General features: G+C 35.4%; 2 protein-coding genes across 2 annotated transcripts in view; one reads left to right on the top strand and one right to left on the bottom strand.

Annotated features, from left to right (window-relative positions):
• The first annotated feature begins 2,341 nt into the window (after positions 1 to 2,341).
• On the top strand, positions 2,342 to 5,748 carry LOC127842911 (uncharacterized). Its single transcript, XM_052372724.1, has 2 exons — positions 2,342 to 2,476; positions 4,807 to 5,748. The coding sequence occupies exon 2, from the start codon at positions 4,807 to 4,809 to the stop codon at positions 5,275 to 5,277; it is 471 nt and encodes a 156-aa protein (XP_052228684.1). The 5' UTR covers positions 2,342 to 2,476; the 3' UTR covers positions 5,278 to 5,748.
• Positions 5,749 to 6,860: 1,112 nt separating this feature from the next.
• LOC127842898 (uridine-cytidine kinase-like 1) overlaps positions 6,861 to 15,756 on the bottom strand; it is a 119,358-nt gene continuing 110,462 nt past the window's right edge. The window contains exon 13 of the mRNA XM_052372708.1: positions 6,861 to 14,082. Coding sequence (XP_052228668.1) covers positions 14,012 to 14,082 — 71 coding nt within the window. The 3' untranslated portion in view covers positions 6,861 to 14,011. The remainder of the gene's footprint in view (positions 14,083 to 15,756) is intronic.

Here is a 15,756-nt window from a genome sequence, read left to right as displayed (position 1 = left end):
TAACATAATGTGAAATTATGTGTTCGGGGTGTTCTCGCATTAATTATATAAATTATTCTTGAAAACCGTCGAAAATAACATGTTTTGGCATCTGTGGTTCTTTGTGCCTGTGAAACTGAGAAGATTTATCCTTAGCGAAGTTTTATGAACATGCGAGGCGTTCAATGTCAGGCATCGGACACGTTTAATATACCGAGGGGGTAATCACAGGTAGTTTTCATCGTTTTATACCATTTATCACTTTTTTTTAATGCCGCTCAATTTCCAGCCATATTAGTAAGAAAGTGATCAGATTACAAAGATTAATAATTTGCAGTCCAAAAATGGTATTAGTTTATCTTTTCCGAATGCTCGGAAGCATTCAAACCTATTGGCGGAGAACCTTTACTCTCTGGTTGTGCATTCCCACACAGCGTTATTTAGAAGTTAATAACAACTTGCTGCTTGCCATTATGCGATAATCACCTGATGATGTCAATACTTGACGCCGGCGTTTATGCACATTATGCGTATTTTTTTCCGACTTTTCACACATCGATGAATGCAAAACAATGCTATTCAAATCTTCAACGAACACTGGCGGCTAGTGCTTTAACCGGCGATGTAACGCAGATATTGCATTCTGTTTAAATATGTACATCGACACGAATATATTATAATTTAGTTTCTTGTTTCAATCTATTAGTGTAGTTTAACATGTATTTTAGCTCGATTCCGTCAAAAACACAATGGGTTTAATGCGCCACTCTCGAAGTTGACACTTGGGTGGAACCAGTACTTTGTGTCTTTGGGTGAGATTTAAAGAATGCCCCCTCGATCATACCAGTCATCTCCCGATCGCTAGGTGGAGAACATATTCACTACGTCACGGCTACCTCAATCGATTCTATTCTTTCACAACATTATATGAAAGGATTGTATTACCTTCTAATGATCAAAACGTCAAGCGAACAAACTTTATAGAGGGCGACTTTTTAGAATTCGAAAAAAGCGACTCACTCATTATGGTCACTTGACATAAAATAGTATGCGTTGTGATTCCGGACAGTTATTGTAGTGGTTTTTAGAGAATCTCGGTACCATTCTTACTATATTAGCCTCGTTATTGGAAAACTGGTCTTAATGCATGTGCGTTAAGCGTCGTCCAGATTGGCATGTGCAGTCAGCACAGACTAATCATGGACTGCACTTTCCGCTTTGATTGCTTTTTTAATGAAGGCCATTGTGAGCAAAAATCCAGTTTAAACGGAATGCGTGTCCCGCATTATCCTATGCGGACTGCACATGCTAATTTGGGACGTCACTTTACGCAAATGGGGTTTCCGAGAGCGGGTCTCATAAGTATTAATTGTTTCAATTAATCATCACGTTGGCTGCGTTGACAGATTTCACTAACGTCAAATATTTAATGTTATCAAGCACGACAACTATTTCCCGAAACATTATCACGTTTTCATACTTTATATTTGTTTGGCTGTTTCTTTTCAATTGGCACACCACTTACTGTAAAACAAAATTAAGTTGTGAATTCATGGGTCATATAGACGTTTTTTCCTGAATCTTTGACAATCATCAAACTATCCACGCGACCGCTTCTCCCACTCATACATAACACTTAAATACGTGTATTATCGTAACGAAAGTAAAATATTTATAGATTGCCAAACAAATCTTTCTATACACTGTACTAGGATACATAAAAAACTACATTCACTGTACAGTGTCGTCATCAATACTGCACACATAGGTGTATTTCATGAATGGCTTTCATTTCGCGCATTAGAATCATATAACTTAAACTGCTTTTCACGCGCCCGCGAAAAGTGTCCGTGGACAACTTAATAAAACAACATAATACTGAAAGTTTTGTTAAGTTGTCCCACAATTTCCGTTAGACACTAATTGTATACTAAAAAAATGAGACTCTAATGAAATGATTTGAGCGATATTTTTTAATACATTACCGTTTTGGTCGTCATTAAGGGCCTTTAAGATGTGTGGTTTGGTGCTTCTATTACAATGTTAGGCGCCAAATATTTTTTTCAAGGCACGGTACTTCATTCAATATTAAAAAATCATATGGAATGTTGGACACGAAATTTGTCGTATTTTTCCGAGGATTTTAACTAATTTGGTGTACACAATTTACATGCAATGTCATTTCAATTACTAATATAAAACAATTTAAATATTTAAGGCTGTATTGACATACCATATATTGAACAACGTCAACATAAGGTGAAATCGTATTAAACTTGTAGATAATACTTTATGTCAATACAATTTAAAACGAATTTAAATTATCCCGCACATTTAAGTATACGGCAGACGATAAATAATCGATCGATATATATGTAAAGCAGACTTTATTTCACAACTCGATATGAGAGCACTTTAAATTTGTTTACAAATGGCCGCTGAGTAACCAGGGTTAGTTTGGAATTGAAGCCAATTTGAGTGGAGTCTAGTTTAAAAGGTAATTTTTTGTTTAATCAATCAGTGCAACATATGTGTATGGGATATGGATCAGCAGATCGAACTTTGTTTAGCATTAATAAACGATGTATGCTATCCCATACCAGTAAACAATTACATTTTAACACCATTTATCTCTTTTCTTAATCTTTCACGTTTAAAACTGTTTCATATCCAAATGCACATGTATACAAGACTTACAGTTTACGACAGATAAACTTTGTATGTGTTAATATCTTTACAGGAACAATTATCGATGATTTCATAAGATTAATCCCTTACAATTACGTTAAACATTATAACGCAATATTTTCTTGCTAATTAATGGGTGTTAAAGACATTGTAACAGCAGAGTTTATAATATTGAATATACATGTACATGCATATGATACGGTGATAAATAGGTTCAATTCGATCGAATCAAATTGTAAATTATGCGGACTTCCAAACGCTGCCTTTGTATAAACTGGCACGCAATACATCTACACTGAAGGCGTAAAATATATGGTTACTTGCGGAAGGATTTTTCCGAGTTAATTTTTTTTGCTATCAAAATTTACAAATAAAGTTGCAGATGAGGCATGTTTAGCACGTGATGCAAAGTATGACCGTTATGGAAAACAAAAGAAAAGAAAACGTTAGCTAGCGCGTTTGTGGGTTCTTCTAAACAACGCGCAACGCATGCAACGCGTGAGACATTTGTTGGTATATTTGCATTCTTGTGTTCTTTTCACGCGTAAAAGAACTATCTTCAGTTATATATCTAAGGAAGAACTATCTTCAGTTATATTTTTAAGGAAGCAAAGCAGTGAGTACTGTTTTTATGGTGGCTAATATCTAACATATCGCCCTAGCTTGTTGTCCGATTTGAAGAATGTCGCCAATTCGTAACGGAAAGTACACCCGTCAGAACGATAGCAAGGGTGTCGATACGAGCGTCCTGATATTTGTCGCCGCTCTCGTTGCTCTGGCGTTCTTTCAAGTTAGCGGGTCTGAAGGTCCAACACGACAACATACCAGAACGGCAATTTTTACGAATTTCGACCATTTTGTCGTTCTGGCGATTGGTCATGTTGGTGACATTCACAGCAACAAACACGCAACAACGACAATATGGCAGAAATCAGTCTAAAATGATTATAATATTGTTTGCGATGACAATTCTGTCGATAATTGCGACTTAAATAATGACACTTATAATGTCGTGGAGGTTCAAAACGCGGGTGACTATAGCGAATGTTACAGTATTTCCTACTCGGTTTGTATGTGACTCTTATATTACGGTCAATTACTGTTGTTGATGTTGCTGCTAAATTCTCAATCTTTTGCTACTACTTACAGGCATGGTTAGTATGGATTAATTACAACAAAAGGCCGTTTTTCAAAGCTAAAATATTTCTCTGACTTAAGCTGAAAGTTCATCAACTATCATTTAATTTTAATGCCGAGTTGAGAACATTATAGAGGCATTATTTTGTTTATAAATAATGTAGATCTGTATGCTGTTGTTGAGACAGCAAAACGGACGCACACAAAGGCAGACTTTTCCCCATGCTAAACGCATGTATTCAGTCACATGTTTACAACTCGATATAAATACAGGTAAAATAAGTGTTCGGTACTATTTACTGACTATTTTTGACAAATACTGACTTTCGTAGCGCTACTTAATTTTGCCCAATACATTGGACCTTTGACATCACAAAGTGATACGTTTGATGTTGTTAAATTCGTGAGGAAGTATTCATTTATGTTAAAAAATAGCTTAATACTTATATTATATTTAGAGCCTAACAAGTACTGCTATACTTATTAGTTGCGCTCTGGGAAAACGGGCATTAATGCATGTGCGTGTACAATGTCCTTCACTGGCTCATCAGGGACAAAACTTTCCGCTTGTATGGTATTTTTCGTTTAAAGGAAGTCTCTAAGCGAAAATCCAGTTTAGGCGGAAATCGTGATCGCCGATAAGCCTGTGCGGACTTCACGGGGCTAATCTGGCACAAAACTTTACGCACATGCATTAAACCGCGTTTTCACAAAGATCATGGCTCTTATTAAATCGCGGTTTGTGCGACTTGTTCTGAAATAGCCGAGAACCGGTTCAAATTTCTCTACATACCATCCATTCAGGGAGTTATATATTTAGTTTAAGACTATGACATTTCTTTGTTTTTGTTGTCGTTGATTCGCTGTCATAATAGATGTGACAAACAAGTAAATTTATGACGAAATAGTTATATAAATATGCTTATTTTGGCTTCGTCGCTGAAGCCATATCCGAAATACTGGTAAATACCAAATCACGCGAACAGCATATGTTTATTACAGATGTCGTACCACGTCAACTACCAACTAGTCAAGCAGCCGGAGTCGCGCTTCCGCTCTTTCGACTTCAAGCCGGACCGGATGTCGGTGGTAACTGCGCTCAATCGGATCGCCTCGGTGGCACAGGAGAGGATCCTGCTGATGTTAAACAACACGGGCATGTGCGCCATACGCCGCCTCGCCAACATCCGGGAAGCGCTCATGTACCTGGAGGGGAAATTCGATGACCCCAAACTTCCAGGAGACACCGGCGAGTTTTACCGCCGAAAGCTCGCCGACCAGCTCCACGTGACCTTTGCCGTCGAGGGCGTCACCCACACGAATATCCTGTCAGTGGTGGAGGCCGCTATTATTCTAGAGCGCGAGACTCGACGCGCGCTTGCCGACAGCGCGAAGTCTCGCTTTGTAGCGCCCTCTGTCGAGATTGACGAGACTATTCTAGAAATCTTGGCCAGAATTGCAGACGTGTTTTGAGTGAGGCCGAGTGCTTATTTGATTGTGGAGATTGTTTGATTCAGTATATTATTTATGCATTTAGTTATATGTGTATTGCCAGTGTTAGTGTGCGATGTGCAATTTGTAAAACTACACAATAATGTTAAATTCGTTTGCAAAGATTTTTCATTTAGAAGAATATGACCTATAACGTGAAATTGGGAATTTGAGCCTTAATTTACTCTTAACTGGAGAAAATTATTTTACATGATAAATCTGTTCAGTAAATAAGTACCGGTACTTAAAATCATGGTTGTCTAGGCGGGAGTTTTGGACTGGATTTGAAAAAATTATACTTTTTTCGTTGGGAATAAACCCAATAATGGCTGAAAAATCAGCATCAAAAACACTCTTGAAGGTATATTTATATATATCAATGCAAAGAATTGTTAGTGCCTTTACTACGCATGTTAAGTTTTGAAGTGCGCAAATAAAATTATTAATGCTTAATATTTGTATTTGCTCATGGACAGAACCATGGCCTGTCCATCGTATACAATTAGATGATTGCTAAACTGTGCCAAGTTTTAAACACTGGACTAAGATTTTCAGTTGATTTTTTTAAATACGCGACATACGCCAGACAACTCGGGCCTGCATCAAAAACCTCCGTCATTGTTTATGCACATGTAATGTAATTGAGCCGCACTCTGGCAAAATGGGGCTTAATGAACGTGTGTAAAGTATCGTCCCAGATAAGCCTGTGCGGTCCGCGAAGGTGAATCAGCAAAGACACTTCCCGTATAACTAGATTTTTGCTAAGAATAGACTTCCTTTAAAGGGACATTGTCATGGATTTTGGCATGTATTGAAGTTTGTCAGTAAATGCTTTATATTGATAAATTTAAACATCCGATCTATAAAGCACAAGTAAAAAGCAAGAATAAAATTAAAGAAAACAAAGTAACCCTCAACTGGGCTCGAACCACTGACCCCTGGGGTAAAAGTCTACAGCTTAGACCACTCAGCCATCCGTGCTCATACAATGAATGCCGAATTTTATACTTTATATAAGCAATTCTTGTAGTGTCACACAATATAACGACAATAACAGAAGTCCAAATTATTCAATGGTTTCGCTTTGCAACGCCTAATTTTCAGGTTTTTAATTCGTCAAAAGATGCATAATGGATATTTTAGAGCATGGTTTATGTTCAGGATTACAATTTCCTCACAAATATCATTACTACAAAGAAAATTTGCAAATTTGAAACATTTTTTTTTTAAATTTTGTCAATTTACCAACACGTGAAAAGGTCACTTTAAACGAAAAATACAAGCGGAAAGTGCTGTGGACTGCAAGGGCTTATCTGGGACGACTCTTTATCATTTATGCACATGCTTTAAGCCACTTTTTCCGAGGCGATAAAATTAGACCTACCACTTGGTGGTCAACAATAAATCACAATACTGAAGTCAAACTGAGGCTAATATCGAAACCAACTCTGTATATTCCGTTATCACTTGATCATTGATCAAAGGGCATAGGGTATATGTAGGGAACTTTGGTTCCGTCGCTTCATTGCCGAATAAAGAAGAGTCAAAACTCTTTAACAGAACTCGAATGTTCTCGTATTTTATTGAGACCCATAAGCATCAAAGCCTGTTTTACATGACAACCTTGTATAACATATGTATACATGCGCATTCAGGCATAAAATGACACCTTGATATATTGATATACATGTATGTACAATCATAGTATTTCATAGGGCAATGATAAAACCATGTAAAATAAAGAAAACCCTAGAGTAAATTAATAAACTATCACCCTGAACATCTTTAAATGCAAAAATATCTTTTATCATCAACGTGTAGACAACATCAACTTAAATATCACTGTACTGCCATGTATGTGGAAACATTAGAACACAAAGCAATTATTTAAATATGAAGAATTATTACACTGTACTAAAGTAATGTTACATGTGTATTTTTTGACACACTGAAACACTTGGCAAATTAAGAAATTATTGCATTGGTATTTTCACATGTTGTGCATTTCAATTAAATCACTCTAAAGATTATATAGTGACAATGAAAAAATTGCCTGGGTAGTTGCAAGGTTGGAGTAAAGATAAAATGTGCTTTAATACATTAGTTAACATTAACATTTAATTAAGAAGTAATCGACGGGTACCAGTTGGTTATTGCGGTAATAACCAACGGTATGGAGTTCTGATGCGTAGAAATTAAAGCATGAGGGCGTAGCCCGAGTAGTTTGATAACAAGCATCTGAACGACATACCGTTTATTATTTCCGCAATAACCAACTGTTACCCATCAATTATTTCAATTCTAACATGATTTCATTAATAAGTTACCCGTGATTTAAAGGTAATAAATGAGAATTACATTAATCGAATGTCCTTCACTTTTCCTCATCACCACAACAATGAAAATCAAATTGCCTCGTCTTCATTCATAAACAGTGCGCGGACAATCAAATTGACGTCACTTTAAACATCCATTGGGATATCCGGATAATAACCCATGGTAAGCTCCCTTCTCAAACTAATGTGCATGCCTGTGCGACTGTGGTAGAATAATAATTGCACAGATGACTGGGAAGATATTGCTCAAATAAGAACATGTATTTATAAACTGATATCATCAAATGATAGAACTACCATTAATTACACAACTACTTAAAATAATTGTTTGATAATATTCCTTATATTACGCACTACTATATAAAACTAGAATGACACTATTTACACAATGTATTGAACAGGCACATAGAAATCATCTAATGAACGTTATTTACAGAAAATACTTCTATACAAACAAGTAGTAAAATATAATATTGAAATGAAGTCTAATATCGAAAAACTACTTTTAACTTGTAAGACAGAAACATATAAATCAACTGCTTTTTTCTAATAAGAAGAACAATTAAGTGATGCTTATAATATATTTATGAAAACAAGGGCTGTTTGTAAAACATGCATGTCCCCCATATGGGCTGTCATTTGTAGTGGCAGCCATTGTGTGAATACGTTTGGCACTGTGACCTTGACCTTTGACCTAGTGACCGGAAAATCAATAGGGGTCATCTCCGAGTCATGATCAATGTACCTATTAAGTTTCATGATCCTAGGCGTAAGCTTTCTTGTGTTATCATCCGGAAACCATTTTACTGTGTCAAGTCACCGTGACCTTTGACCTAGTGACCTGAAAGTCAATAGGGGTCATCTGCGAGTCATGATCAATATACCTATGATGTTTCATGATCCTAGGCGTAAGCGTTCTTGAGTAATCATCCGAAAACCGTTTTTTTAAGTCGAGTCACCGTAACCTTGACCTTTGACCTGAAAATCATTGAGGGTCATCTGCGAGTCATGATCAATGTACCTATGAAGTTTCACGATCCTAGGCATAATCGTTCTTGAGTAATCATCCGGAAACCATTTTACTATTTCGGGTCACCGTGACCTTGACCTTTGACCGAGTGACCTGAAAATAAATAGGGAGTCATTATTAATGTACCTATGAAGTTTCATGAACCTTGGCATAAGCGTTCTTGAGTAATCATCCAGAAACCATTTTACTATTTTGGGTCACCGTGACCTTGACCTTTGACCTCAAAATCAATAGGGGTCATCTGCGAGTCATGATCAATGTATCTATGAAGTTTCATGATCCTAGGCCTAAGCGTTCTTGAGTTATCATTCGGAAACCATCTGGTGGATGGACGGTCAGACATACGGACCGACATAAGCAAAACAATATACCCCCTCTTCTTCGAAGGGGGGCATAAAAATCATTTAGGTTATAATAATTGTGATTACAACTTGAAACAGTTTTTTTATTTGTAATAAAAACATTCTCAATTCTTGAAAATCAAATACGTATTAAACATAAACATATTACAAATGACATTAAACAAACAATACATTGTAAATCATCTTATGAATGATACAAGTGCAACCAAAAAATAAAGATGTATAGCAATACAGTTCTAGATGTATAGATGGATTTATAATAAATTAATAAAATGCTATTAAAATCATTGCTTTCCACAATCTAGTTATTTGTTTTTTAAACAAAACAGATGCAAAAAAATACAGCTATGTTGATATACACATTATTGCTTATGAAAATTATTGGCAACCAATTATGTGAACCTAACACAAACATGAACTGATTTCAACAATTAAACCACAATGTAAATTTTATTGATTAACAACCAAAATGATAACTTCATGCTTAGAAGAGAATCAAGGAGAGTAGCTGGCAGTTATATTTGTGATAGATGATGGATATATACATGTAGGATTATAACACATACAAACAAGAGCTGTGAAACACCAAGCCTCCTACTACACCGCTTTAAAGCCATATATTTGACCTTGAAGGATGACCATGACCTTTCACCACTCAAAATGTGCAGCTCCATGAGATACACATGCATGCCAAATATCAAGTTGGTATCTTCAATATTGCAAAAGTTATGCCCAAGTTTAAAGTTTTTTTACACATACAATGACAGACAGACAGACAATGACAGAGAGACAGGCAAAAAACAATATACCCCCGATCATTCGATCCGGGGGCATAAAAAGATACTAGCCTATAATTTTACAGTAATTTGAATGTGATACCACCATGTTGCTTTATATAAATTAACAGCAACAAACTGTGTCTGAAAATCACAAGAAACATTATGATGTTATACCGCATTAATATAAAATATGATTATGACCAATAAAATCTTCCGTGGGACACATGACAATGAACAACAATTTGAAAGACAGTGGCTTTTCAGTTAGGACCTTAGAGCATTTTTCAAAATTTCTTAAACATTTCATAGAAGATTTGCATTCAAACAACACCCACAAGTAGATTTACATAAAGTGACATTCAGTAGAACAACAAGTTACCTTGATTTCCAAATTAACTAAACCTAAGGCAATGGCACACATCAAAAACACATACCTATTAGAAATGTTTTTAAACAATCAGGCTTGATGTTATGATGTTGGACATCTGCATTTTGTCCATAAGTTGGATTTAATTATACAAGTATATACCTTACATAAAATTAAACAACTACAGCATATTATGAACAGCAGAATTAACAGCTTCCTGTTTAAATGTTTATGTTTTACAAATGCTTCACTCATTCATTAACATATATTTCTAAATCCATAAGTTATGTGACAATATATGCTTGACATTGTGACAAAAAATCTGTTTTATTTGCTTACAAACAAAAATCTGATTCCAGTAAAATGTATATGATACTCATTATCAAACAATTTAGATCACATCAAACCCACTTGTTAGAAAGATCAAAATATACCGTTATTTGTATTAAACCTTTTAGAGGCTATCTGATTTTCAGAGGGTGTTCTTTAATAAACAAGTGTTGAACATTCATTCATCTTATTAATCATTCACACCTTGTGAGGTTGCTGTGGTTTAACAATCAAATCAGGAAAATGTAAAATGACATCAATTCACTGAGATTCAACATGTTGTCAAGATGGCCGAAAGACGTAAGTGTTGATCGATTTGGTTTTCGCATACTGGATCATACATTTTTGGAGTCAATCTCACACAATACCAACAGCATACTCAATCAACAGAACTTTAGCTGAAATTAATATTACAACACTTAAAATCGAATTTAATTATCACATACAAAATCTTCCAGTATATCTTGTAATATAAAAATATAATTTACCATAAAATTCGCACAATTAACATTATGATAAAATAATTAATAACACTATTGCTACTTGCAGCAGTACACATATTATCAATTCAACAGTATTTTCTTACAATTTTTGGTTACCATGACAAAAGCCCAACAATAAAAATATAAATTGTGTTAGCTTCCATTTATTATGCTGGTACATCATTGGAAAGAGAAGAAATATCACATTTTTTCATTCAAAACACACTGGAAAATATTTACAAAATAATTTTGGAAAAAAAACACATCACGTTGCACACTTTGGAAATCGATATTGGGCAATGGTTATAACATAACAGGTTTCTTTCAAAGTCAGTCAAAATTATACAGACAGTTCAAAATTAAGCTAAACGATACTGTAAACCTTAAATATGTGTTATAAAAATGCCTCTTATAACCTATTCTGTGTTAAAAACAGGCACGGTAATTATGACATTACAAATGAAAACACTTAAAACATATTTTACACACTTTGATTACTGTTAAAACACCATATAAATAGCTTAAATTGCACTAAACTAAAATAAGAGATATTTTAACACATTTTGATAGAAAAAAGGTTAAAATTTGTGATGAATGGAACATTTAATAAATCCAATTTTTCCAGAATAAATGAATTTAAATGAATGAGATTGTTGCAATTAACAATAAATGCTAACAAAGACATGTTTATAAAGAAGAAAGTGTAATTCAACTTCCTCTGCAAGATCTCTAACATAACATGAAGTACATTCCAAAGCCCTTTTATACTGATGAAGAAATGCAATCAAAATGATCATAAAACAAAGGCTAATTATTACTCTGTAAATACTGAAGAGTAACAACCCTTATACTTTTAAGCCCTTTACAATCATGGATTTCCATTCTTAAGAAAAATGTATTCATACAAATCAAAATTAATTTGCAAAAATCTAGATGCGTTTATGTAAATAATTGGTTTCATACAACATTTTCGAAGCAAGAACAGTTCACACTTGAGCATGTTCTACATTAAAGGAATGACTCGTCTGATGTTTGTTCAGAATAATTCATGTTTAGGGTATACTAACAAATGACCCAAATGAAGATATTTGTGATATTCATCATAATGTTATACACGATGGGATACCATTTAATGGAGTCTGAAAAAGCAATGAGTGAACAGTTAATGTGTAATAGCAAAGGCAATCTGGGATGACAATGTGTCACATTGTTGATGCAAAGCGTACAATACAACAGTGACAATTTAAAGTTTAAATGATGGTGAGAATACGTCCCTGGTCACCCAAAGTACATAGTTTTGTATCATTTGTTTCGTTTACTCACCTAATGATAATACTTTGCTATAATACTATAATATACACTGATAAAAAGGTAAATACTAGCATGTATTATTGACTGAGGCACAGGCTAATCATGGCTGACACTTTCTGCCTGGACTGGATATTTGTTTAGAAGAGACTTCCTTTAAATCAAAAATTCCATAAAAGCGGAAAATGTATTCCCTGATTAACCTGTGTGTGCGTGCACTTCACAGGCTAGTCTGGTACTACACTTTATGCATTTAAGAGTGCATTTGTCCCAGAGTGGCTGATATTTGTTCAGAATTTGGAACATATTTTTAACAAACATGAAACCGTCGGAGATGGGTGATGCTCCCCAAAGGTTTTTTTGTCACAATATTGCACTATATATTCAGATAAAAGGAGACGTCTTGAGGGCACAGTAGTTGGGGGGACAAGAATTTTTTTATAGAAAATTTCAAAGGGCCATAACTCATCCAACCAGAACCCGCTGATAATATGCACATCTCCTTTTGGTAGTGAAGCTTCCCATAAAGTTTCATTTAATTCCGGTCATTAGTTGCTGAGAAATAGCCCGGGTAAAAATTGTGCAAAGACGGACGGACACACACACACACGGACAGACGAAGCGGCGACTATATGCTCCCCCCAAAATAAATTTTGGGGGAGCATAAAAAATTGGCTTTTACACATTCTGAATTTTTTAAATAGCAAAAAATTATTATTGACATATTAACATGACAATTACCTGATTACAGAATTCCTTGGTTACATTTCAAATTATTATGACATTAAGACAACAGAAACGATTCATGAACATTTTCTTTGGATTAAATTATTAATTTAAAAGAAACCTGGACATACCAGGAGGATAAAATAATTGACAACCCACAGTCAAACACAAATCTCTGTAAAATTATAAAAATATCATTGTTTAGTTGACTTATGTGAAATTTCTTGAAAAAAGACATTTGATTACTGAACACATTTTTAGATAAACTTTATGTAACACATCTTCAATATTAAATGATTACCTCAAAATGATACAACAATATTTAAGAACAATAATATATTGTTAGCTTTAACTCAAACCTACACATCTACACATTATGCACATAGCCTTGTAGGTACAGAAAATAAAAAACATAATATCTTGTTAAGCATTCCAGGGCAAATAATGACTTGATAAAACAGTTGAATCCCATAAATAAGATTTTAGTCTCACTCTGGAAAACAGGGCTTAATGCCTGTGCGTAAAGTGTAGTCCCTGATTAGCCTGCGCAGTTTCCACAGGTTAAACAGGGCTGACACTTTCAGCTTATGCTGGAATTTTGTTAAGAACAGATTTCCTGTTTACAAAAAATACAAATAAGGGGAAAGTGTCACTGCTGATTAGCCTGTGCAGACAGCACAGGCTTATCTGGGATGACACTTTATGCAAGTTGATTAAGCCCTGTGTTCCTAGAGCGAGGCTAATTTTAATTAATTTGCAAAACATAAAGTTCAAAGTTAATATTCAGTGATGATACGCAGAAATGATGTTTGAAATATTTTCCACGTTTATTATAATCAAATTATGTGAAAAATTGCAAAACAATCATAGCTCCTATAAGTAATTACATCAACTAGGTATTAAATAATATTTTATTATATCGATTATCTAGAATTGCTTGATGATGATGATAATGAAGGTGTGTTGTCAGATGCACAATGTGGCAGGTAGGCATTGTCAAGATGCCATTGGTGGTTCTTGTCTGTCAGCCGTGAAGTCAGTGCCAAAGTAGCGGTCTCCAAAGTTACCTACAACACAAATAACAAAAATATAGGCCGTGCTCTGGAAAAACCACGTTTAATGCATGTACATGAAGTGTTGTCACAGATAAGCATGTGAACTCCCAACAGTAGGAAAACCATGTTTAATGCATGTACATGAAGTGTTGTCCCGGATAAGCATGTGAACTCCCAACAGTAGGAAAACCATGTTTAATGCATGTACATGAAGTGTTGACCCGGATAAGCATGTGAACTCCCAACAGTAGGAAAACCATGTTTAATGCGTGTACATGAAGTGTTGTCCCAGATAAGCATGTGAACTCCCAACAGTAGGAAAACCATGTTTAATGCATGTACATGAAGTGTTGTCCCAGATAAGCATGTGAACTCCCAACAGTAGGAAAATCATGTTTAATGCATGTACATGAAGTGTTGTCCCAGATAAGCATGTGAACTCCCAACAGTAGGAAAACCATTGCATGTACATGAAGTGTTGTCCCAGATAAGCATGTGAACTCCCAACAGTAGGAAAACCATGTTTAATGCATGTACATGAAGTGTTGTCCCAGATAAACATGTGAACTCCCAACAGTAGGAAAACCATGTTTAATGCATGTACATGAAGTGTTGTCCCAGATAAACATGTGAACTCCCAACAGTAGGAAAACCATGTTTAATGCATGTACATGAAGTGTTGTCCCAGATAAGCATGTGAACTCCCAACAGTAGGAAAACCATGTTTAATGCATGTACATGAAGTGTTGTCCCAGATAAGCATGTGAACTCCAAACAGTAGGAAAACCATGTTTAATGCATGTACATGAAGTGTTGTCCCAGATAAACATGTGAACTCCCAACAGTAGGAAAACCATGTTTAATGCATGTACATGAAGTGTTGTCCCAGATAAGCATGTGAACTCCAAACAGTAGGAAAACCATGTTTAATGCATGTACATGAAGTGTTGTCCCAGATAAGCATGTGAACTCCAAACAGTAGGAAAACCATGTTTAATGCATGTACATGAAGTGTTGTCCCAGATAAACATGTGAACTCCCAACAGTAGGAAAACCATGTTTAATGCATGTACATGAAGTGTTGTCCCAGATAAGCATGTGAACTCCCAACAGTAGGAAAACCATGTTTAATGCATGTACATGAAGTGTTGTCCCAGATAAGCATGTGAACTCCCAACAGTAGGAAAACCATGTTTAATGCATGTACATGAAGTGTTGTCCCAGATAAGCATGTGAACTCCCAACAGTAGGAAAACCATATTTAATGCATGTACATGAAGTGTTGTCACAGATAAGCATGTGAACTCGCCACAGTAGGAAAACCACCTTTAATGCATGTACATGAAGTGTTGTCCCAGATAAGCATGTAAACTCCCAACAGTAGGAAAACCACGTTTAATGCATGTACATGAAGTGTTGTCACAGATAAGCATGTGAACTCCCAACAGTAGGAAAACCACGTTTAATGCATGTACATGAAGTGTTGTCACAGATAAGCATGTAAACTCCCAACAGTAGGAAAACCATGTTTAATGCATGTACATGAAGTGTTGTCACAGATAAGCATGTAAACTCCCAACAGTAGGAAAACCATGTTTAATGCATGTACATGCAGTGTTGTCCCGGATAAGCATGTGAACTCCCAACAGTAGGAAAACCATGTTTAATGCATGTACATGAAGTGTT

This window comes from Dreissena polymorpha, chromosome 8, assembly GCF_020536995.1.
Source record: "Dreissena polymorpha isolate Duluth1 chromosome 8, UMN_Dpol_1.0, whole genome shotgun sequence".
Lineage (NCBI taxonomy): Eukaryota > Metazoa > Mollusca > Bivalvia > Myida > Dreissenidae > Dreissena > Dreissena polymorpha.
This window is presented reverse-complemented; position numbering and strand designations above follow the sequence as displayed.